The sequence below is a fragment of the Ahaetulla prasina genome, chromosome 7 (assembly GCF_028640845.1).
Source record: "Ahaetulla prasina isolate Xishuangbanna chromosome 7, ASM2864084v1, whole genome shotgun sequence".
NCBI classification, from domain to species: Eukaryota; Metazoa; Chordata; class Lepidosauria; order Squamata; family Colubridae; genus Ahaetulla; species Ahaetulla prasina.
The window spans coordinates 76,693,206-76,718,266 of record NC_080545.1 but is presented as its reverse complement, the minus strand read 5'-3'; the positions used below and the strand labels follow the sequence as shown (position 1 = coordinate 76,718,266).

Here is a 25,061-nt window from a genome sequence, read left to right as displayed (position 1 = left end):
CCGGGCCGGTTAGGATGGGCCGCCGCATTTTCAGATCAGCGGCGCGGCGCCATCTTGGACATGCGCACAAACATGCGCATAACAACATAAACATTTATTTATGTTGTTATTGACAAGTTGATATTCTTACCTGTGCCATGTCATCCAAACAGTTGAAAATATACTTTCTTGCTTCTTTTGACTTGATACCTGTCTCTGCCTCATGGTCATCTGGTGTCTGCCCAGAATCAATCAAAAAGATAATAAAAACCTGTATTTCACTATACACCAATCTATTACTAACTCAAGTAAATGATACATAATTTACCACTGCTGTTAAACATAATCCCAATTATTCAATACATGTATATTGTCCATCACCCATAGAGTTGCAAGAAAATGAAAATAAGTCTTTGCATTATTTCAAATCATTACAATATTTTTCATCTTGTGTGGAAAGCAAGTTCAGCAACACATGGTCTTATTGTAAGGGAATGGACTCTTGACTTAGATGTGGCACCTTCTGAACTCATGTTATCCTCCACATGCAGGTTGGGGTTGGGGAGATATATAAAAAATGGGAGGGAGGGGATAAGGGAAAGAAATAAACACTGCTCCTTTAACCATTTTTGGTTTTGATTATGTCTGCTGCCATGACATGACTCTCTGCAGGAGTGAATGCAACCCCTTCAGGCATCATAAAGATTTTTCAACCTTATCTTCCCTAAGGGTCAAAAGTACCTGATATTATCCTCCGATATTGCAGTGAAATGCATTGGTTATATTAATGGGCGGGGGGGGAGTAATGTTGAAGATACCACATTCAGTAAAATACAATTACAGTTTCTCTTCATGAGATTATTTTAGAAATTACAGAATTTGACCCAGGATGTCTGGAGTAACAAGTAAAAGCTTTCTATCTTCCAAACCAATAGTAGTAAGACAGACAAGAAGAATCTGTACCTGATATAATTCATCAAACTCTTTTCATGAGCTTGCTTCTGGTTCTTAAATGATCGAAGTATGAAGCTCCTGTCTTATTGTACAAGACACAGCTTATCTAATTTATCTAGAACATGCTGCTGCAAGTAGGCAGTTATAATAAATGTACCCCAAAGGTGCTTTTTCAAAAGGCAATTGCACTTTGTTTTTCCTTGAAGATATTTCGCTTCTCATCCAAGAAGCTTCTTCAGTTCAGTAATTGCATTATAATACATACAATCAAATAAACAAACCCTTCAAGCCAGACCAAAATTGAATTTCTCATTGCAGCTACTGGGCATCAGCGCAACATTATAATTTTACCAAACATATCAGTAATATTTCAATATTATGAAACGCAGGGCCTAAGGGCGCTAATGAAAACACCAAAACATCACCTTACCTTTAGCCTCCACAGTGGATATGGTGAATCAGTGTCCCTATTGAAAAATCTGGTGGTCTTTGTTCCAGCACTTAACAAATATTCAGCTGGCAAGCCTTGTGTCTGTGAAATATACCGGATCTGTAAGAAGATGATGGGACCAGGATTATTTCACTGAAATCTTTGTCAGAATTTCTACCCAGTGAGGTAAACGTATTTGTGTGCAGAAATAAAACAAAGGGACAGTAAGGATTTGAAAGGGAGGGCAAAGGCCCACAAGATTTCAACCATTAATAATGTTGACTACGTATTAAAAGTCTAAATTACTAGGGTGCTATAAAGTTATCTTTCTTTTCTCTATTAAAATCCCGCCACACTGCTGTATTAGCCTTTAAAGCTTATGGTGTATATCATTTTGTTCATAGCCCATAAAGATAAAGGAAAGGCAATAAACCTATACAAAGAAAGCATGTATGCTCCAAGGTTGTGCTTTATTGGCAACAGAACATTTACAGCTCTGGCTTTTATCCTCAAATATTAACTTTAAGAGGACTGGTATGAACTAAATGCATTGAAAGTGAGGTTACATTACCTCACCACCACCGCATTCTCTGCCATTTGCTTTTGAGTATTGAAAAAACAACAACAATATTGGACATCAATGAGCTCTGAGCATATTTAATAATTGATAGACCCAGATGGGGGAGAAGGAAATCCTAACTGTGCCTAAAGAACAGTACAAGGACCCAGTGAGTCCAGGTGTTTAGAACAATGCGAGCAGGAAGGAATCTGTATCAAAATGAATATCGACATCCAGAAATGTGACAATAGGTTTAATGTAGATCCTAAGTCTCAGTTTTTACACCTGCAATTTAAAAAGAATCAGGCAGTAAACAATAGAAACATACAGTATCTGGGTTTGAGATTCGAGGAAATAAAGTAAACAGTATTAAGTGTGGCAAACAGTATTACCTAGAGAGACATTTGCCCATGTTTACATGCTGGAACTTATTTTGTTAAATGGGACATCTTAATTTAATATAAAACACACACTCTCTTAAAAATGCTGTCAAACGTGTGCGTGTGTGTGAGAGAGAGACAGACAGTACATTTGAAAATTGTAAGTATGTTTTACAACTACAACACAAACTTCTGCTACTTCTGGAAATAAACAATATGGCAGTGGCATTAAACCAGAAATGGGGAAGGATGAGGTATATAATACCTTAGTGCAGAGCATTAAGTGGTAGATAAAAGGGATAACAGGCTAGATTTAGGACTGAAGACATTCAGCTGTTTGACCTCCTGAAGGATTTAAATGCAACTGAACATATCTGATGCTCAGACATTAGTTTTCCCTACCTCCCCGTGTATATGCTAATTATGTGTATTCTTGCAGAATCATTTAAACCCTGTAGGCTCTAGGCAAACCAATGCTAAATCCATGCTGGCCAATGGCATAGCAGAAATTGATTTTGTGCAGAAACCAAGAATTAAATGTAGTTTCCAGCAATTGTCATCTGCAAATATTGATTTTAATCCAAGAATTTCTGCTCAAGGCCACCAATGACCCGTTTCAATCACAGGATTTTCTAGGGGTCCAGATGACATATTTCAAGTGGAACCTTTAAGGAACAGTTCCCACTATTTCTTTGATCTACTTTGCTTTCCACAAAATACCAAAACAAACTAAGCAAAAATGACTAAGAGAAAAGCACAGAATAGCTGCACAATGATTTTGATTGGTACTACCATCTAACCCAGGGGTGTCAAACTGGTGGCCTGGAGGTCAGATGTGTCATGCGTAGCCCATGACCACCCCAGCTCCGCAAAGGGGGGGAAAGTCGCGATGTGTCAGATGATGGCAAAGTGATGCGTTGAGTCTGACACCCATGATCTAACCCTTCACTAGGAACATCCTTAACAAGATCGTATTTAGAGTTCTACAACAGACCTATTTGTTAATATTATCAAAGGAAGTTTCATTTTGTAGCCAACCACTATCTGAGCCACATCAAGCTGAGTATAGGAAAGAATACTTCCATTGCAGCTTTAGTACCCTGTCAACCACTCTACGAAAAAGGTGAGATTTGCCTTCTGTCCCAAGACCCTTTCTAGAATAGACAATAGACAATGGACAATAGCAAAATGTTATGTCTATCTAGTTTTTCCTTGTTTTTAGTTTTTAAATATGAAATTGGTTTATAACCTGAAACAAGCAAAGGATCATGCAGCAAAAGTATCAAAGAAAATTATGGTATCTTAAAGACTAGCAAATTTATTACTTCAGAGTATATTAAAGATAGCTATCCATTAGGGATACTTGAATTGGATTGGTTGAACTTAAATGTTCCCCTATGATTACAGTTCATTTCATTAGATACATGGAGAATTCAACCAGAGCTACAAGAATTTTCTAAATCTACTGTTTGGGGCCTATAAACAGACATTTGGAAATGAATTGCAGGAACTATAGCAATTCCCTTATTTGCATTTCACATATGTAGTGAAAGCTTATGTCATAAAAATTGTAGTCCTTTAAATTAATGAGAGTCCCTGCTATTTAATAATACAAGTTTTATTTTCATTCAATTATTGGGTTTTTTTTAAAGAGTATTCAGTATATTTTAATTTCTAATACTAATTCAATGTTTGGATTAGTATTCTCTGTATCAACATGTCTCACAAGCATAAATAATGATCTTCCTGAATAAAAATAAGGAGGGTGTTGCATCCATCTTCCATGCCACATTTGGCAGGGTTTCATAACAATAAATTAGGAAATTATGGAAACTCAGAACTGAGGGACAGACCTTTGGCATACATTATAGCTGTAAATTCACTACATGACCTTTGGATAAGAATTAGAACTTCCACGGTCCAGTAAATGAGAAATAAGCTTTGTTCATGCAAATGTAGCTAATTGAAACATTCTTCTCTCCAGTTTACTTTCCACATTTGTATGTCTTGGCAGTGCAAAATTAATTTGTCCCAAATAATCATGAAATAGTCATCTCAGTCCACCTATCTTTTTGAGAAAGGGAAGGGAGCGCAAATTCCCTTACCATTTCCTACAATCTTATTAAATGGATAGTTGTGGTATAATCAGATTGATGCTACTAGAATCAGGAAGGGAGAATATCCATTTCCTATCCTTTTCTGCCTCTTGTTCTTCCCCAAAAGGTGGCAGACAGATAGCTTTACAGCCACAGAGATGGAATGCCTAGACAGGGGTTATTTACAGGGCCTCTCTAGGTCCTAATCACAGCCTAATAAAGGTTAACGTAGGTCTCCAGTCATCACTTTAAGATAACTCGTCAGATCAGGAGAAGTGCTCTTTGGAATAGCTAACAAACAGTGGTGCTGTTGGGGAAAAAAGGGAGATTATAGTCCAGATACATATGGAACAGAGATATACTGCATGTAGAGTGCCAACATGGAACAAGCTATTCTTTGGTAGAGACAAATTATCTTCTGTGGTAGATCTTGCAAGGGTTGAATATATTGCAGGGTTTTTTTGCATTGTACAAGAAGTATTTTTGTTGATACATGCTTTACTGGAGAAGGGATTCCTACTCTACCCATTGACCAGATTCCCATTTAGACAGTGTTCTTTTTTTGGAAAATGAAAGTCTTGATTGACAGTACGTTTATGCAAATTGCTACTAAAGAAACACTATTCCCAAACATTTCACAGAATAAGTAGGACTGCTATAACTGGGCTGCAAAAAAATCCAGACAATCACCAGATGACAGCCAAGAGATATAGAAAACTCTTAACACTCAATTTTGACAGCTGAGATGTAGAAGTCCCAGAATAACAAAACATGCCTCAGCAGTAAAAATATAACACCGTTTCATGCTAACAGGGCAGGGCAAACATGATTAACTGGAAATGGCAAGGTTAAAATTTGGAGACAGATAATGTAAAATAATGTAGTCTTCCCTAAATTGGGTGCTTTCTAGATGTCTGGACTTTTAACATCTTTTGTTAACAGCTATGCTAAGAAAATCCTGGGAGCTTAATCCACAGAACTAGAAGATGCCTGGTTTGGAGAAGAATAGGTGTAAGAGTGTCATTATACTAGCTTTTGTTGGTGTGCCTGAGCTCTGTTCAAGCATTCAATTGAATGCACACAGCTAAAGCTAGATAGAGATTAGATATATATGCCTTGGCCCATTTTTGCAGCAACCTCTACACATCTAACTGAAATTTTGTAGGAACACTGTATTACTTGGGTGTTAATATAGCTTTCTGCATGATCTGGTGCTTCTTTTATTAGAGTCCAGAATTAAATGGAAAGCAATTCACCTTTTCAGGTCAATGCAAATACACATTAGACCTTCAATTGATCATGTGGAATCAGAAAGAGTAGGTCTTTGAAGCCCTCTATGAATTCAGCTAAATGCCTAAGTTCAGCTCTTTTCAGAAATTACTTTTGCACTTTGACTTCTAATTCATAGATTTTACAACTTCAAGATGCTGCCAAAGTACAACTCCCAGCAACACCCACTATTCTGTCCATTGCTGGAGGTTGCCAGAAATTGTAATTCACCAACACCTGGAAGGCCACAAGTTCCCTAGCCCAACTGAGGTCTTTTGCTGTAAAAATACCAAGGAGGTGTTTGGACTGGGAGAGTGTGCTAGTTGAGTTGGTATTCTGAAAGAAATGGACAATCAAGAGAATTTCCCATTAAATTCATGAAATGTGTCACCCTTGCAGCAAAAGAGCTATCAAATTTGTTCAAATAATAACCACAATAGCAACAAAACCAACAATACCAACCTGATCGTATTCTGAAGCTCCTGGATATAATGGCCAACCCAAAAAAAGCTCTGCAATGACACATCCCAAAGACCACATGTCAATTGCTTCGCAGAAGGGTAAACCAAGGATGATTTCAGGGGCTCTGTGGAAGAACAACATCAGAGGAAAACATTAACCATTGCAAAATAACAATGTGACTAAGAAATCACAAGGAATAAAACTTCTAACACAATTAGATGTATGTTCAGAAAAAAAGAGGATTTATTCATGAGTACATATTTAAACTTTCTTTTATGTAGATTATTATAGGTCTTCCCTTTTATGTGCATCACCAGCCTGCGTTCAAGTGGTAGACCTTTCCCTATCACAGCTTTCTATGTTGGGAAAAGGATCATCTGCAAATATTTGTTGGCTATACCACTGATAAAAATCAGATTTTTTTTCTTTTTATGACCCTTTATTCCTTTTATTCGGGGTGGAGTCAGGGCAACTAAATGGAGCTGAGTCTTCACTGGCCAGATGCCCTTCCTGATGTCATGAAGATATTTTCTCTTTGTGCCCAGGTAGAGAAACATCCACCCCTGCCTAGGATTGAACTCTCAGCCTCCTGAGTGTGAGGTGACTGTCTTAACCTCTAGGCTACCGTGCTGCTCATAAAAATCAGAATATTTATCCACAAAAATGTTGACTCTAATAATCATTTATCCATGCAATAGTTACTCTGTTGTATGAACCAAAGATTTTGTAATCTAATTCCCAGACTGTGAAACTACAGTATCTCCACTTAGGCCAACATGATTTAAATCAATACAGGACCAGCTACTGTATAAAATGGACTGTCCAATGAAATAGTAAGACCAACTCTGGGAATAACTTATAGATATATGGTGCGTTTATGCCAGGGGTGTCAAACTCTATTTCATTGAGGACCACATCAGGATTGTGTTGGACCTTGGGGGGCCGGAATGGGTGTGGCCGGGATGGGCATGGCCATCGTGATGTCACTCATGTCAGGGGCGCCCATGGTAACCTGAGTGCTCTGCCAAAGAAAACAGTTCTTGAACTCTGTTTTCAACTGTGACGGCCTCTTGCAATCCTCTGCCAGCTAAAATGGAGCTTGCAAGCTCCTTTTTTGCTGGTAGAGGCACCATGGGCCAGTCCTTTTCTGTTTCCAGAGCAGCCCAATGGGTCAGATCTAAGCACTCCGCGGGCTGGATCTGGTCCCTGGGCCTTGAGCTTGACACCTCTGGTCTATGCCTTCAATAGACCGATCGTGTATATCACTTTCCTCTGGGTTGCACATCAAACTGAACATTTCCTTTTGTAAAATTCTTGTGGGTAAAGTGAGATTTTTCTCACGCTTAGTTTCAAGGTGACCAAAAGATGTGATGTGTTACCATCTCCTCTCCAACTGTTTACAGACCCTTAGGCATCTAGCATTTTTATGAAATTCCAAGGAAAGACCTGACGAGAAAACATTTCAGAGTGAAGGCTTCAGAGTACTGAAGGAGGATGTGCAAAATGAAGCAGCCACATTAGCACTAAAGTATTTTATAAAGTATTTTAGTATCGGGAATGACTAGCACATAAGTGTGAGGGGAACCTTTACCTTTAACTTTATTATTCTGCTATCATCCACAACAAACTCAAAAACACTCACCAAAAAAATGATAAAAAAGCACATAGCCTTTAAACCAGAGGTTTTTTTATTGGGAATTATACCTGAAACATATAATACAGAATTGAGATATTTGATTGTGAATGTAGCAACAGCGGCTAGAATTGTGTTTGCTAAAAATTGGAAAAATGAGAAAATACCAACACAAGACAAAGTTATTAAGAAAATAATAGAATGTGCCGAAATGAGCAAATTGACATTTGAAATTAGAGAACAAGAAGACAAACAATATTATAAGATATGGGATTTATTTTATCAATGGTTAGATAAGAAAATATGGTAACGAAGTTTGGTAGAGATCCTTATGATACAAGAATTGTAGAAATATACAAAATATAACATAAAGATGTATTATTATTGGATTGATTCAGGATAATGAAATGTACAATATATAGTACAATATAAGTTAACTTGATTTTAGAATATTTTGTATGAACTGAGGGAAGAAATAATTACAATTAAATAAATGATTAATGAAGACAAAAATATTGGATATATATTAGATTGATAAAATGTGATTAGATAATCTACAAGATATGATTAAGGTGAAAATGCACAAAAGATTTGTAACCAACTGACATAGTGTTTGTGTTTGTATTTGTAATTGAAGATGGTGTTATGCTTTTATATATGTTTGTCTAAAAATAAAAAATCCTTTTTTAAAAAAACACATCCCAATAGAAATTTGAAACAAATTCTTTTTTATAGCGAGATAAATTATAAACCAAGCTTTAGCATGAACAGGGCTCTCAACAATTTTTGGAAAAAATTTTTTAGTGACAATTGATTAAATATTAATTTAAAGGACAGTATAGGAAACCTAATAAAAAGTGAATTCCTTACTGACTGTCTAAGGCTTAAATGGGTTTGGAAATGAATTTTAGCTGCCAAGAGAGAACTCCAATATTAGTAGTAAGAGGAATAATCTCTCTTCCAACAGTGGGTGGGCAGGGGCTAGACATAAAGAAGTAAGAGAATGTTGCCTCTACCTATGAGGGTAAGGGAAAGGGGAAAGAAGAATGCAATGAGGACCCAGATTGTTGGGGGCGCAATAAGTTGACTTTGTAAATATACAAATAGAATGAGACTATTGCCTTATACACTGTAAGCTGCCCTGAGTCTTCGGAGAAGGGTGGGATATAAATGTAAATTAAAAAAAAAATGGGGTGTGCGCGGTTACAGATGGTATTATAAAGGATGTGTATTCATTGACCATAGTCCCCCACCTACAAATCTGGTGCTGGGTCTGTGTAAATTGCAAGGGCACCTTTGTTCTACAGCCCAAACTCTGCCTTTCTTCCAAAACAATTTTCAACTTGTTGTTTTAGACGGCCTGATGGATATACAACTAAAATGGAAAGAAGAAAAACTCTTTGGGAACGGTCTACTTATTCAACTGAATCTTATTTCTATTATTAGATGAGATGAGACTTCTTAAACACTGAGAAGCAGATCAACTAAACACTTTATAATTCAAAAACATAAAATAATTTATTAAACTACCAGTGCTTTTATTATTTTTAATAACAATACGAGGGAGGGAGGGAGGGAGGGAGGGAGGGAGGGAGGGAGGGAGGGAGGAAGGAAGGAAGGAAGGAAGGAAGGAAGGGAGCCTCACTGTATATACCTTAGGGTCTAAATCATTGCACTTTATTTTCAAAAGAAGGCTAATACAGCTGTTATTTAGATTTCTAAGTAATATGCCAAGAAAGGTTTGCATTTGTCCCTTATCCACATACAGAGTAAAATATTCTGTATATCTCTTAATCATCAAGAGGCTGGAAGCAGTGGTAAATATGTTGAATTTCATTTGTCTATACAATTCTCTTCCCAGTCACTTGTAGCGCCCCTAACTTCCCATACTTCCATTAAATCCCAAAGGAAGACATCAGGAGAAATTCCACCCAAAGGGGGTTTTAAAGCAGGAAGCAGAGGCTGAGGAATAGGGAGAACAATGACAGCCACATCCACCACCACATAATCATAAAGGAAGCAGCGTGTTAGGAGAAAAAAGAATTTCTGAAAACAAATCTAAGGGGGGGGGAAAAAAAACTAAGTTGCTTTTCTGCAAGTGAAATATTTTGGATAACCAACAAGACAGAATTCAGCAGAGTAGCTTCCTTAACTGCAACAGAGAAGCAATAGCAGGTTTTGCTCATTAATACTCTGATGGATGTTACATTATATGCTGTTTAGTTAAGCATTATGTAAAATATTAAGGAGGTTTTCATAGCAAACCCTAAATATAGTTTTGAATTTCTCCATTTTGAAATATAAAGCCAACATTTCTACAACACAGAAACAATTTATATCCATATAAATAGGTATTTTTGATGACATATTTGAAAAAGCTCAGAACAACGTATGCGTCACATGTATTAGTTTGAAACCAAACCAAACAAGAGATTATGTACATACCAGTGGTGGTTTCTAACCGGTGTTATCACCGTTTCACTTTGTGACGCGCTTTATGCGTGATCGACTCCCTTCACTCGCACGCACGCCAAACTTATGCTTCACGCAAGCGCACTGACTGGCTGAACAGCTGAGGCATTGCAATCCACTCTGTCGGCCCTTTCAGCTGGGCTGAAAATGGTGGAATAAAGGTAGGTATAGTGCAGGGGTGGGCTGGAGGGCCCAGATGATGGTTGGAGCGAACCGGTTCGCTGACAGTTCAACATCTCCACTACCAGCTCTCCTGAACCGGGGAGAACTGGTAGCAACCCACCACTGAGACATACCCAAACTCGTACTTGTTCTAAACCTAACATTAATCCACTTAGAGTTGTGGATTCATAAGGAAAGATGGGGCTTTGATCATACATCATGTTTGCCATCTTGCCTTTTCTAGCTTGTCCTCCAGATGCCTCAAACAACAAGCTCACCAATTGTAGCTTAACATCTATTATCATTATGAAAATGAAATATTTGTTATATTAATTGTATACCAATCATGCAAATTGCCTGTGAAACTCTGGCTCAAGATAAGCTATAAGATATCCTAAGGCTAACACAGCATGGCATTTTATTTTTATCTCCATTCAAAAGCTGTATTTGTAATACCTTTCTCAGCCCTTTAGCTCATCTCTTTTAACCCATTTTTCCAGAAGTCTAGTTTTGTAAATCACTCCACATTGAACCTCAAGAGTAAAATATTTGATAAGCAATTATTAGGTTTGCCAGTAGTGAAAAATTTTACTAGCTGCCGAAAAAAGTAACTTGGGTAGTCTGGAAAAATATTCAGGCACTTTAGAGACTTGTGTTGTGTTTTCATTTATAACTTGCAATTGGCACAGAGGAGCTTGGAGGGGCCTTAGGAAAAGTTTCAATTTGCATGAAACCAGGCTAACTCCTTTAGAAGTACAGTGTTTAATTTTGGAAGCCTCCACTGAATCACTGCAAACTTTTGTGTTACTCCATACAGCATATCCAAATATACAGACACGTTTCCACAAACACACTGGTACTAGATATACAGACAGAGAAATCTTATTATAAGAGCAGAGTTTGGAAGGGAAACACCTGTTCAGCAACTAGAGGAAACACACATTCACACGGAGAGAAAACACAAAAGACGGAAACCTTGAGCAGGAGGACTTAGGACAAATGTTCTAAAAAAACTACAAAAGTATAAATAGGGGCTACAAAAGTATCAATAGGGGTAGTAGTAATAGTAATAATAATAATAATAATAATAATAATAATAATAATAATAATAATAATAATAACAATAAGACGGATCATCACTTGGAATACAACACACCAGATATCACAGTTGTGGAAAACCGAAACGTACAATTTATTGACATCGCGGTACCAGGAGATGCCAGAGTCGAAGAAAAAGAACTGGAAAAAAATCATGAAATATCGCGACCTGACCATCGAAACTACATGGCTATGGATGAAACATGTAACAGTGATACCCATTGTCATCAGGGCACTTGGTACCATGTCCAAGAATTTTATAAGATACACCAGCAAATTGCAGCTTCCTGCAATAACACCAGCAGAATTGCAAAAAACTGCGCTACTTGGAGCATCGTACATCTTAAGAAGGTACTTGGTTGATACCTAGGGACGCTGGCAGCAACCCATATCAACCATTAGCACCAGTCAGTGCTATTTGTGATGTATTTTTGAATGTTCATTTGATTGAATTTCATTTTTAATGAATAAAGTTAATCATAATAATAGGCCATCTTACTGGGATCTGCTCGCCGATACATCACGCAGTCCTAAATGCTTGGGAAGTGTTCGACTAGTGATCTGTGATATGAAATCCAGCATAATTATCTCGTTTGCTGTGTATACTGTCATTTTGTGTAAATAATAATAATAATTATTATTATTATTATTATTATTATTATTATTATTATTATTCCTATTTGCCTTGTTTACTGAAAGCAAGATTGAAATTTTAGAGTAAATGATTGATGGCAATTGTAAATCTTAAAGGGATGGTACCCATAGCGAAATATTGAAAAAACAAAAAAGAAATATGGAATCCATCCATCCATCCATCACATATACTATATCATCTACCTACCTACCCACTAGCTGTTTTTTAAGAACAAGGGATGTAATTGTTTGCAGTCATTGTTCAGCAGATGTTCTTCATTTCTTAGCCTGATGGAGAAACCATTCAAACTGTCATAAATTTAGTAAAGTACCTAACCAGACTTCCATTGCAGGGAGGCACTAAGCAACATTCTGTGATCCATTCTGCTAGATAGATTGGGGATTTGAATCTGACCCAACAATCAGCCTATGATCTTAGGCCAGTCTCTTTCTGTTTTATTATTGAACCTACCTTACAAGTTTGCTGTCAGGGGAAAAAAAGGGGGGGTGGATGGAGGCTAAATCCATCACTCTTGAGTTCCTTGGAGGAAAACCAGTGTAAAAATGAACAATGTATCATGACACAGAAGGACATAAATTGTTTTAATTGTTTTAACAAACAAGAATAAAACTGTCGACTGACGTGAACATTAAACACATGAACACTCAACCCTCTAATAAGCTTTTTAGATAAAAGGATATGCAGGTGCCTCCTGGTTGTTGTTTCCAGCATCCTAAGGATTCAGATAACTCATTCTTAGCCACTTAGCTGGCCTTCAAGGAGAGAAATGATGAAATTGGTCAATCTTCCTTTGCCATTTTCAAGCTGTCTAATAACTGTACTGGCATACAGACCATTCCTTGTTATCAGAAGAAGTAAGGTAAAGATAAAGGTTCCCCACAAATGCGTGCTAATCATGCGCTCTAGGGGGCGGTGCTCATCTCTGTTTCAAAGCCAAAGAGCCCGTGCTGTCCAAAGGCATCTCCGTGGTCATGTGGTCAGCATGATTAAACAGCGAAGGCGCACGGAGCGCTGTTACCTTCCCACTAAAGGTGGTCCCTATTTTTCTACTTGACTTTTTTACATGGTTTCGAACTGCTAGGTTGGCAGAAGCTGGGACAAGTAACGGGAGCTCACTCTGTTACACGACGCTAGGGATTCGAACTGCTGAACTGCCGACCTTCTGATCAACAAGCTCAGCATCTTAGCCACTGAGCCACCACGTCCCTATGTACTCAGTACTCAGAAGCAGTACTGAGGTTCTTAAACTTCTAATGTGAATTTCTTGCAAATCAGTAAATTTATTGTTATTCTGAGGACTAGGGTAAAACAGTAAATACATTTGTTCTCAAGTGATATGCATATAGAGAACTGCATGAGTCAGGCAATGAGCTAATATTCTTCCACTTAAACTAGCATGATGTGGTGTGACTTAAGCGATGGGAATAGTATAGAAGGATAAAGTATTGACAAAAGAGGCAATTCAAAGATTTTTTTTTCTGTCTCTGAACTGCAGGGGAGGATGGAGAGAAATAGCAGCATACAAACAAAAGAAATTCCTATGCAAAATCTTATATATTAATGATTGCATTTTCTATTCTTTCTAAGGAGGGAAAAAATGACAATTGTGAGGTTTTACTCATGTCTGTGAAAGGAAACTAAATTTTAAACTGAATTGCGTGATGTATACAAATGCAAGCTGACTGTGTTAGCTTCACATCCAATATTTAACAATGCCAAACTTTTTTTCCCCTATATGTTCCCAATCATTGTCCAAAAAACAATTAGCACTTCCAAGGAATCAATCAAGTTTTCATGTATCTAGGGCAGCCTTGACTAACTGATGCCCTCCAAATTCATCTTCCATAATCAGTGTATCCAAAATTGAAATGCAACTCATTTACAGTTTGGGAAAACCTGATTTAGTATCTGAGCAAACTTAAAGTGATAATCTATGAATTAGAGTAAATGCCCTAATTGTCATTCTCAGCACTAATGAATACCTTGATTTTAGTCATTCAGAAATTTGCTGGACTTTTTTTTTTTTTGGTCTGACTGTACTGACATCATACAAATTAATATTTAGTGAGACACTCAATATATTTTAGTGAACAACAGAATTGTTTAAATTTTACTTAGCTTAAAAATAAATTGAAGAAACTTATTCCCAAACATTCACAATCACTTTCCATATACATTTCCTCACAACTTTACATGGTACACTTGTTTTCATCTTATTTTTGTTTATGGGTTTAAGGAAGAATACAGCTGATGACTCAAGAATCGAAAGCTGGTTAATAGGTTCTAGCGGAAGTAGGCACTTCTGGTGAAATCATTTCTCATTTTTCTGACAAGCTCCACTATGTCTTAATAACTGAGGAACTAATATTTTATTGGTGTGTTTCCTGATTGATTTCTCCCTGCACTGAGGAAAAATAGAAACAGCTGTTGAAGCAGTCAAGATTTCCAGGTCCAAAAAAGGGAAAAATTAAACCAGATTATGTGGCTGGTTAACACATTTTCATCTCTGGTATTGTAAAAGATTTGCCCATCCATTCTTTTTTTGTTTGTTTGTTTCAATAAATGGTGTTTAAGGGAGGGGAGGGAAAGTAAAACTGACAGGGGAAAATAAATTTTAGAAGCAATCAATATGATTTCTATAGTTACTGGGCCTTTACACATGTCCACTGGGAGAATCAGGAGAAGAGGTAATGATGAGGCAAATACACAGCAAAATGTATAGATAAAGAGTGGAACAAATGATTCTCTCAATGCTATTGCTGGAAAGTACCACAGTACCAAAGAACTTTCTTTGTGAGGAGCAACCAATTTACGTAAAGCAATCTTGAATATGCACAACAGAAAAGAATGAGAAAAGCAGATCCTTTTCACAATTTTAAATATGAACTTTGGAAGCCGACTGAGGAGTGGTAAAATTCTGATTGATATGTTGCAAAATTGTTTTTGCTTTATAGGAAATGGCATTTATTAATGTAATTTTGTTAAGAAGGCTTCATAAATACCGTGTTTTCCCGAAAATAAGAGCCTGTCTTGTATTTTTTTTGAACCCCGAAATAAGCGTTTGGCCTTATTTTTGGGGAGGTCTTATTATTTTGGGGCATGTGGAGCAAGATGGGGCTCTTCTTGCCATCTTAACTGATTTCCAGCTCTGCATTTAAATATTTTCAGGGAGGGCTTATTTTCGGGGGGAGGCTTATTTTAGCACATGCGCTCAAAGACCCATTGGGGTTTATTATCAGGGGATGTCTTATTTTCGGGGAAACAGGGTGGCTTAGGCATTCCAGATAGAGATAGTCAAGTCACAACCTTCCAATGGGACATGACGAAGGATTCCAAATTTATTGTATGTCTGGTATGGAAAAAGCGAGCAGATTATTGTTTTTCTCTCAAGGAGAGACAGAAAGTGATACAGAAACTCTTGAAACAAATAGCACATTATTGGGTATCAATAGCTTTCACTCTCATTTACACTCTTCTCCTATGCAAGAAAGTTAGCACCGCATGGTTTCACCCTACACTTCTCAGTTGCACATTTTCAAAATAATAAGGCAAATAGAAATTTGAAACAGCTTTATTTCTGCTGCAGGACACAACTGAAGAACACTGGCACAATTCCATGGTTTGCAAATTGACATTGATAAGACTTTGATAATAAGAAAGGAGGTACAATAATTCACAGCCTCCTTGTTCCTATCAGCTACCACCAACCAATAATTACTTATCTCTGCAACAGAGATGCTACAATAAAACACCATCATAGTGGAGAAAACATATTCTACCTTCTCTCTTGGCAATTCAGAAACTTGAAATACTTGGCTTGCTATCCAGAAAATGTCTGGTCATGTGGGGTAGGTTTTTTTTTTAAATAACCTTGACTAAAAGTCTACCTGATATCTCACAATAGTGTTGATTTTCCAGCTGCAGGAAGATTTCTTCCATTATGACCAGGATCTACTCCTGCCATTGTCTCAGAAAGGCTGAAGAAGCCAGCATTACCTTCCTATGATGACTACTATTCCTTTTTCATAACAGTAATTGTCACCATTTTTCTTTTGGGAGAAAAGATTTCTTACAATGGTCCAATTCAAAGTCTGCCCAAGATATAAATACCTAGACTTTCATTTTGTGGAGGCTCAATTCTATGTCCACTAATACATCGTAAAAACGCCTTCCAAGAATCTTGTTATACAGTCAGGTAGTCATCTCCTGTCTGGTAAAATTGCTCCTTTCTTATTAATCAAAACTTCTGTACTGAAATAAACTTAATAAAATCATATTCATTCCCTGCCTATGGGCATGGCAAAGGAACAGAGATTAAGATGCATAGGATTTTCAAAGAGTTCAGATTTCTTAAGCCCCATCTGCAGAATCACAAGACATGTTGCACGCAAGAAGAAATCCATAACAGTTGAAAAACACAGATGTGTCTACAGAAAATGCAAAGCTTTGGATTGTAATAGGTCAAGCTATAAAGTGAGCATACAAGAAAGATTTTCCATGACATATGCCTTCAGTGGCAAGACTTACATTTCGAACCCTCATACAGTAGTTTTCAATACTTAATCTATAGTATGCCTACATTTCTAGAAAATGAATTATTTCCTTTTTTTAAAATACAGTTTTCATTGAAGCTTTTAAAAAAAATAAGATAAAAACTAATACAAACTACTTTCAATAAGAAAAAAGAAAGAAATCAAAGGAAAGGTAGATGAAGAGAAAATGTTGAAGAAAAAATAGAAAAAAGGTATGAAGTCATTTCCAATATTTTTCACAGCAGTTATACGGGACCGCCTGCTGTTACCTCATACCTTCCACCGACCCGTACGCTCACACAGAGAGGGACTTCTCAGGGTGCCGTCCGCCAAGCAATGCCGGCTGGCGGCCCCCAGGGGAAGAGCCTTCTCTGTGGGGGCTCCTACTCTCTGGAATGAACTTCCCCCTGGTTTGCGCCAATTGCCTGACCTTCGGACCTTTCGCCGCAAGCTGAAGACGTATTTATTTACTCGCGCGGGGTTGGCTTAAATTTTAAATTTTAAACTTTTGGATATATTTTAATGGGTTTTAAATTGTAATATGTTTTAAATTCGGCCAATTTTATAATAAATTCTTTAATTGTTTATTTTAATTGTATTTTGTTACTGTTTTTATGTTGGCTGTACACCGCCCTGAGTCCTTCGGGAGAAGGGCGGTATAAAAATCTAATTAATAATAATAATAATAATAATAATAATAATAATAATAATAATAATAATAATAATAATAATAAGTGCAATTATATCTTAAACTCTCTCTCTAAAGTTATATCATAATACTCTTCTTTCTTTAATCTATCTCGTCTAAATCATAAATCACATTTTTTCCATTTTTCTGGTTTCCAGTCAATGATAGATGCAAATAGTGTTTTAGAAATAGATTATTTCCAATGCTTTATGCACCAGTCACTTAATCTCACTGAGTGTCACTTCTCCAGTCACAACTGAGAATGATGTAACATTTCTTGCTTGCAGTTTAGAATTAGCTTCTTCAGGACAGAAGCTAATAGCCTATCCCGCATTCTGCCCTTCTCAACATGTACCACAAGATTACATTTTTAAGTTAAAGGATGTGAGAGAAATATTATTTTTCATTTACTCATGCTGGTACATGGATAGAACAGATCTTGAATAAATTGCAAAATAAAGTGAACTAATGAGGTAGAATTATTATGGTATAAAATGTCTATTGAGAAAGCCCAGGATGAAAATAGATACAAGTTTAATATCTAACATGGCTCAGAGCTGAGCCTATGATCTGAACTGAAGTTGTGTTGCAGAAGGCAAAATCAGGGTGAAAAGCATGGAGACAAAACCCAGGAAAAGAGTTGACAGAAGCTTGGAAGTCATGGGAATAATGCGTAATGCTGCTCCATGGATACCAATTTCTTAAAATGTTATCATTTCTCTCTATTTGGCCTTACACCATTTTAGAACATGTCATCATCACCAACTCCAAACAGAGAACATGTCATCACTTGTTCCTTGATTATAATTGAACAGTGTTCCATTCCAAACAAGGAACTGAGTTTGTTCTTTCGTCGTTGTTGTTTTAATTGGGACGGTTGGGCCAGGCAAACCACTGACAGCAAGAAATGCTTCATACAAGGAAGAAGATGGCTGTGCAATAGAAAACTCTAGAACACAGTCAGATATCAAAACCAGATGGAGAAAGATTTAATTCCCAAGACATCTATGGTTATTTTTTATTTATTTATTATTTATTTATACTGTTATTTATTTGTTTGTATACTTATTGAGCTCATATGCCACTCTAATCACTGATGATCTGTAATGGTATGTTAGGAAAGATCTTGAGAACTGCTGCCCAGGAAATGGAAAGATAAGCCCATAGATGGATAGTGGGGGGAAGGACCAGAAGAAAACCTCTCTAGTTTCTCAGACTATAAAGGAATACAAATGGGAGATTTATAGTTTCAAGACTTGCAAGATTCTGTTAATATAGCTTTACAATGAAAATAGAATTAATGTATCTGGTTGTGTTTCCTGCTTGTTCTACCTCGTAAGGCTGTAAGAACTATACATCTCCAGCATTCATACAATGTGAAAATCAATATACATCTATTTCAGTGTTGGGTTCTACCGGTTCACCCCAGTTCGGGCGAACCTGTAGCAGCAGTGGCCGGAGGCTCCGCCCACCTGCCTGGACGTCATCAAATACAATCTGCGCATGCACAGAAGTGGCACACGCCCAAGCAAACCGATAGCAAAGATAAGTGAAACCCACCCCTGATCTATTTATATGTATATGTATGTGCATATATGTATGTATATGTGTATACCATATATGTATATATACCATAGATATATATAGATACGTATAGATAGATAATAGATAAATAGATATAAAGGGAGGGAGACAGAGAACGAGAGTTGTAATATATTTCAAAGCCAGATTGATTCAAATGTCTAGACTCCCAAGGCCAGCTGTATTAGCTAAACTTCAATGGCTTTTCTAAAAAAATAAAAATAAAAATAGAGTAAATTAGCATTTCTAGGGAAATGGTGGCAATTAAGAAAAGTCATTCCCATGATCCCTGTTGATATTTTCTGAAAAATGGGGTCTGGAGGGCGGCCACTCTGTATGTTGAGATTTAGGCAAGAAGCAGATTGGTTTAAAAAGGTGAGGCTTATTCCAGGGAAGTTATGGTTTGTCTGACTCTTTCTCTCTCCACCTCCCCCCAATAGCTGCTTGCAGTCAATGAAACACTTTCTTCCAGACAAACGCTAAAAATAACATGCATGAGGAAAAAAATTCCAACGTGCAAAACAAGCAAAATGAGTTCTGCAGTAGGTATTATGTAGTAGTGATGAAGAGGGAGCTTTTTGCAAGTATGAATTTTGATCAGTGCTGATCTCTGCCGGATATTCATGAATAACAAATCACTTCTCACAATGTAAGGAGCTACCAAAAAATATTCATGGGAACATAGAAGTGCAAAACCTATTTTAGTGTAATCTATTACCTATTTAAATTATTTGAAACATTATTGTGATGCAGCTCCACTGCCTCTTTTTAATACTGTAGCTCAAAGTTGCTATTGTAATTTATTATGAGGTAGCAATCACTCCCAGGGATATAATCAGTGAGATCATTGGTCATCAGGACTAACTGAAAAAGGATAAGTAAACCTGAACTATAGAGGCAATAGGTTGATGCTCTCCACCCCAAAAGATAAACCAATAGGAAATAATGTAATCATACAGAGGAAACTGAGAATTGAATCAGTGAATGATGTTGCACACCAAAGAATTTGTGGACTTGTAAATTAGAGGAAACAGGTACAGAGGTACCTGGGTCAACTGTAGTGAGGCTAAAAAAAAGTCAAGATGGCAGCCACCTATCAAAATGGTGTGGCTTTGATCACACAGTTGTGGCTGCCATCTTGTTTCCTTCCCCCATCCCTACAGACACTCCTGAAAACAACTAAGTGTTGAGGATAAGGATAATAGCAGTGGTGAAATTCAGCAGGTTCTGGCAGGATCTGGAGAACTGGTAGCGAAAATTTTGAGTAGTTTGGAGAACTGGCAAATACCACCTCTGGCTGGCCCCAGAGTGGGGTGGGAATGGAGATTTTGCAGTATCCTTCCCCTGCCACACCTACCAGGCCACACCATGCCCACAGAACGAGGAGTAAAAAAAAATGAATTCCACCACTGGATAATAATAGAGTATATGCCAAGACTCTCCTTTTAAAAATAAAAGAGCTATATAGGTATCCATACAGACAGAAATATCCAACTGTCCTATAAATGTAATGAAGCAGTTTTCTCCATGAAAAGGCAATTTCCCACTTCTGTGGTTACCTTTCAGCTTAATTAGCTGTGATCCAAAGTATTGGCACCATTTCCTGATCAAATAATGAAAAGCAATGCCTTAACCAGCCCTCAAATTAAGGAGGACAAATTCAGTATCAAAATATCTTTGCAGTGGGATGCAAATGAGTATCAATAAGAATATCAGAAATAAAAGGTATATTCCCTGTCTTTCTATGCATCGCTGCAATTGCTCTTAACCGGATGAGATATTATTATAGCAAATCAAGAACATGTAATATTTCTTAATTTCCCAAATAGGAAGCTCAAAGTATTAAAATATTAATATAAAATATTTCTCCTCCAACTTTTCTGTACAAATATAACAGGAGACAGAATAAAATTAAAACAGCCTATTTTTTCATTTCAGCATCTCTTCCAATTTGCTTTTTTTAAAAAACCTGTTTGCACAAAACAATAAAAAGTCAGGCAAATATGAACAGGGGAATCTATGAATGGATAATGTGGGAATTTAAGCTTGTTTACACACATACATATATTCAGGAAATCTCTCTCTTCCTATTCTGTCTGAAAGCAGAAAACTAGACATCGTTTTTATGTGCCTGGAAATACTTTTGAAGAATTAAAGAGCTACTATTTCTCCCCCTTTCAAGCTGAACTAAATGTAAAAAGAATGAAAATCAAAGCCTCTTTTAAACATGTTTAATATACATAGAGCAGTTTTGCTTGCATAAAAAGATTGCTTATTCGAATAATGTTAGCTATCGTTTACTTGTGCTACTGTTTTAGCCTCCCCACACTCTGGGAGGCAATGCAATGCACTTTCTGCATTAGAGTCAGTGGTACAACATGTTTTGTATTAATTCAATCTGTGCCATTCCTCAGATTGGTAGAATGGGAAAAACTCTTGAGGAAAGATCCAGTTCTAGAGTGAATCAATAATCTCACGCCACAGATGTTGGAGGCCGCGGCAGCAGCACCAGGTCTTCCTCTTAGCCCCCTGATCATTTCTCTTGGTTGCAAAACAGTTTATTTATTTATTTAATTTCTAAAGCTGCCCATCTCAAACAAATAACTCTAGGCAGAGGACAATCATGAAACAGTTAAAACAGTTAAAACTTAGTACAAAATTAAATATATGGCAACTAAGAAAAAATACAACCATAAATGTCTATACAGCCAGGAAGCAAGGCCCTTCACACATTTGGGGCCCAGACTCAGACGCAAAGCCTTCAAGGCCTTATGGAAGGCTAACAGAGTCAACTCAGGGGAGAATGTTCCAGAGCAGCGGTCACCAATTGGTGGTCCGTGGCCCATTGGTGGTCCACGAAAAAATTTTGGTGGTCTGCAGAAAAATTATTTGCATTTTTTATATTGCACTAAATCAGGGATTCTCAAACTATGGCCCCTGGGACAGATACATGCAATGAAAGTTCGTGTTGCTGCAGAGTTTCTCCCTTCGGGGTCTTTTTAGTGCAGGTCAGAGGGGAGCAGAAATTCTGACTTTTTTTTTTTAAATTTACATTTATATCCCGCCCTTCTCCGAAGACTCAGGGCGGCATACAGTGTATAAGGCAATAGTCTCATTTTATTTGTATATTTACAAAGTCAACTTATTGCCCCCCCAACAATCTGGGTCCTCATTTTACCTACCTTATAAAGGATGGAAGGCTGAGTCAACCTCGGGCCGGGCTTGAACCTGCAGTAATTGCAGGCTGCTGTGTTCTAATAACAGGCTTCTAACAGCCTGAGCTATTACGGCCCTGACTTGCTTTGGACTCCTGGTGCTGGGCTTTGGGCAAAGGCTGGAGGGAAGTGCTGCTGGTGGCGAAGAGCCGGAGGGCCTTGTTCCAGTGGGACTGCATCATGGCCTGGAACTGGCTGACCATCTCAGCTTGCTGAGCCTCCAGGCACCTGTTCCTGGCCTTGCACTCCCGCAGGTCTTCCCTCTGCTTGGAAAGCTTATGCTTGTAGTCCTCAGTGAGTTGCTTCTGCTGAGGCCCCTTCTTGGTCAGATCCAATTTGAACTGAGCTGTTTTGCCAACTCTTTCTCTCATGGTGGCTGTTAGCTCCAACAACTGCTTTCTGTTGGGGCCCTAAGGAGCCCAGGGGGGGGGGAAAATGAGGAGTGGCTGGGAGGGTGAGAGAAGTACCCCTCAACATGAGTGACATCAAGATGGCCACACCCACCCATCACATGACCACCTAGACACACCTACCCAGCCGGTCATTAGGCAGATCATATTAGTGGTCCGCAGGATTTAAAATTATGAATTTAGTGGTCCCCAAGGTCTGAAAGGTTGGTGACCCCTGTTCCAGAGGACAGGGATAATGGCAAAGAAAGCATGTCTTCTCATCCTCACTATCCAACATTTCTTGATTGATGGGGCTTGTAATATACCCAACCTGCCAGACTGAATTGGATGGATAGAAACCATACTCGTACAAACCATTGTATATAATGGTTTGTACGAGTATGGTACAGTATGGTACGAGTATGGTAATATACAGGGTTTGACTGCACCAACTAAAATTAGTCTTTACTGATAAAGTGTTGTTCAGGACATTTTCCACAACCAATCCTGTCATAAAAATGACCGCTACTCTGGATCCCTTCTGTATATGAAATTAGATGGCTACCATTTTGTCCTTTGCCTTAAACCAAACAACAACTTGGGCCAGCCCTATTTGGAAAATGGTGGGTTCTATTTGCCAGAATAGATTAGCAATCTGATCCATAACAGATGAGTCAGAGTTTTAATTCCATTGTTTAATTCCACTGTTGAAATTCAACAGTGAAAAAAGTAAGGTTCTACATTTAGGCCAAAAAAACAAAATGCACAGGTACCATATATGTGGTACCTTGCTCAATAGTAGTAATTGTGAGAGGGATCTTGGAGTCCTAGTGGACAACCACTTAGTTATGAGCCAGCAGTGTGCAGCAGCTGCCAAAAAAGCCAACACAGTTCTGGGCTGCATAAACAGAGGGATAGAATCAAGATCACGTGAAGTGTTAATACCACTTTATAATGCCTTGGTAAGGCCACACTTGGAATATTGCATTCAGTTTTGGTCGCCACGATGTAAAAAAGATGTTGAGACTCTAGAATGAGTGCAGAGAAGAGCAACAAAGATGATTAGGGGACTGGAGGCTAAAACATATGAAGAACGGTTGCCTAGTTTAATGAAAAGAAGGACTAGGGGAGACATGATAGCAGTGTTCCAATATCTCAGGGGTTGCCACAAAGAAGAGGGAGTCAAACTATTCTCCAAAGCACCTGAGGGTAGAACAAGAAGCAATGGGTGGAAACTAATCAAGAAGAGATGCAACTTAGAACTAAGGAGAAATTTCCTGACAGTTAGAACAATTAATCAGTGGAATAACTTGCCTGCAGAAGTTGTAAATGCTCCACACTGGAAATTTTTAAGAAAATGTTGGATAACCATTTGTCTGAAATGGTGTAGGATTTCCTGCCTGGTCAGGGGGTTGGACTAGAAGACCAATTATGTTATTATTATTATAAACATTTATGTATCAAGGGAGAATGGCTTGACTCACGTGTTGTGAGCAAAGCATGAACCATTTAGGATATCATGTGGGTTTGCACATCCCAGTTAGAACTTTTAGTGTACAAAAATCAATTTGTCATAATATTTGAATGAGACTTAGGCCTTGGTTTTAAATAATATGATTAACCAGAGCATCTGAAATTAATATACATGTTTAATTAAGTCCTAGATTAATTTTAAATGGTTCTTTAATTATCTTCTCCATTAACCATGTTTACATGTTAAAAGAAGACATTTTAGCATTACTTATAGAAACATCCATAGAATACAACAAATGTGTTCACACATTTACAGTGAAATCTAAGAGTCCTGACATAATAGTCATCAATTTCTCTAAAAATAGTTCTTTGCATGAAAATCTCACCTGACTCTTGAAAAGCAACGCAAAGTTCTGGAATCAAAATACAATTCATTTATAATGATTTATAATGGGGGGCTCTATATAGTGTGGCCATTGAATCTATGGTAGCTAAGCAGAAATGAAAATTAAACATAGTCCTACATGTATCTTTGGTCTTTAAAAGGCTGTCATTTGACTGTTTTTGATACCGCCCCTGATGTCCCTAAATGCAGTAAGAAATGTACACCTTTCTTTGTTTCTATGCTTTAAAACTTTGTTATCCCAATCAACCATGATTAATTCTGTAATTATGTCTAAGGAAAACCATCATTGAGGGCAATATGAACCCTGCCCTTCTGTCCTGTGGTATTCCAATACTTTGGCTCTGAGAGAGACCAGAATAGTGACATTTTTTTCTCCCCTTCAAATAAAATGTTTGAAATACCGGTGACTAAATTATCAGATTAACCTTTTCCAAAGTCACCTGCTGTTGTCCATCCATTGCTATTTCATAGGATACTAGCTAGCCATGAAAGCATGATACAGCTCTGGTACCTGTTAAGAAAACCTAAGCAGACAGCCTCTTGCAATTATGCACCAAATCCAACATTACATTTTGTGGACTGCAGCTGCAGCTTCAGCGTTCTTGAGAGCATTTTTTTTTAACCAGAG

At 37.6% G+C, this 25,061-nt stretch overlaps 1 protein-coding gene across 1 annotated transcript in view; it reads right to left on the bottom strand.

The window, feature by feature from the left end:
- HIPK2 (homeodomain interacting protein kinase 2) overlaps nucleotides 1-25,061 on the bottom strand; it is a 186,420-nt gene that overhangs the window by 60,493 nt on the left and 100,866 nt on the right. Inside the window, exons 3-5 of the mRNA XM_058189920.1 lie at nucleotides 6,130-6,253; nucleotides 1,364-1,483; nucleotides 131-217 (exon numbers count right to left, since the gene is read on the bottom strand). Coding sequence (XP_058045903.1) covers nucleotides 131-217; nucleotides 1,364-1,483; nucleotides 6,130-6,253 — 331 coding nt within the window. The remainder of the gene's footprint in view (nucleotides 1-130; nucleotides 218-1,363; nucleotides 1,484-6,129; nucleotides 6,254-25,061) is intronic.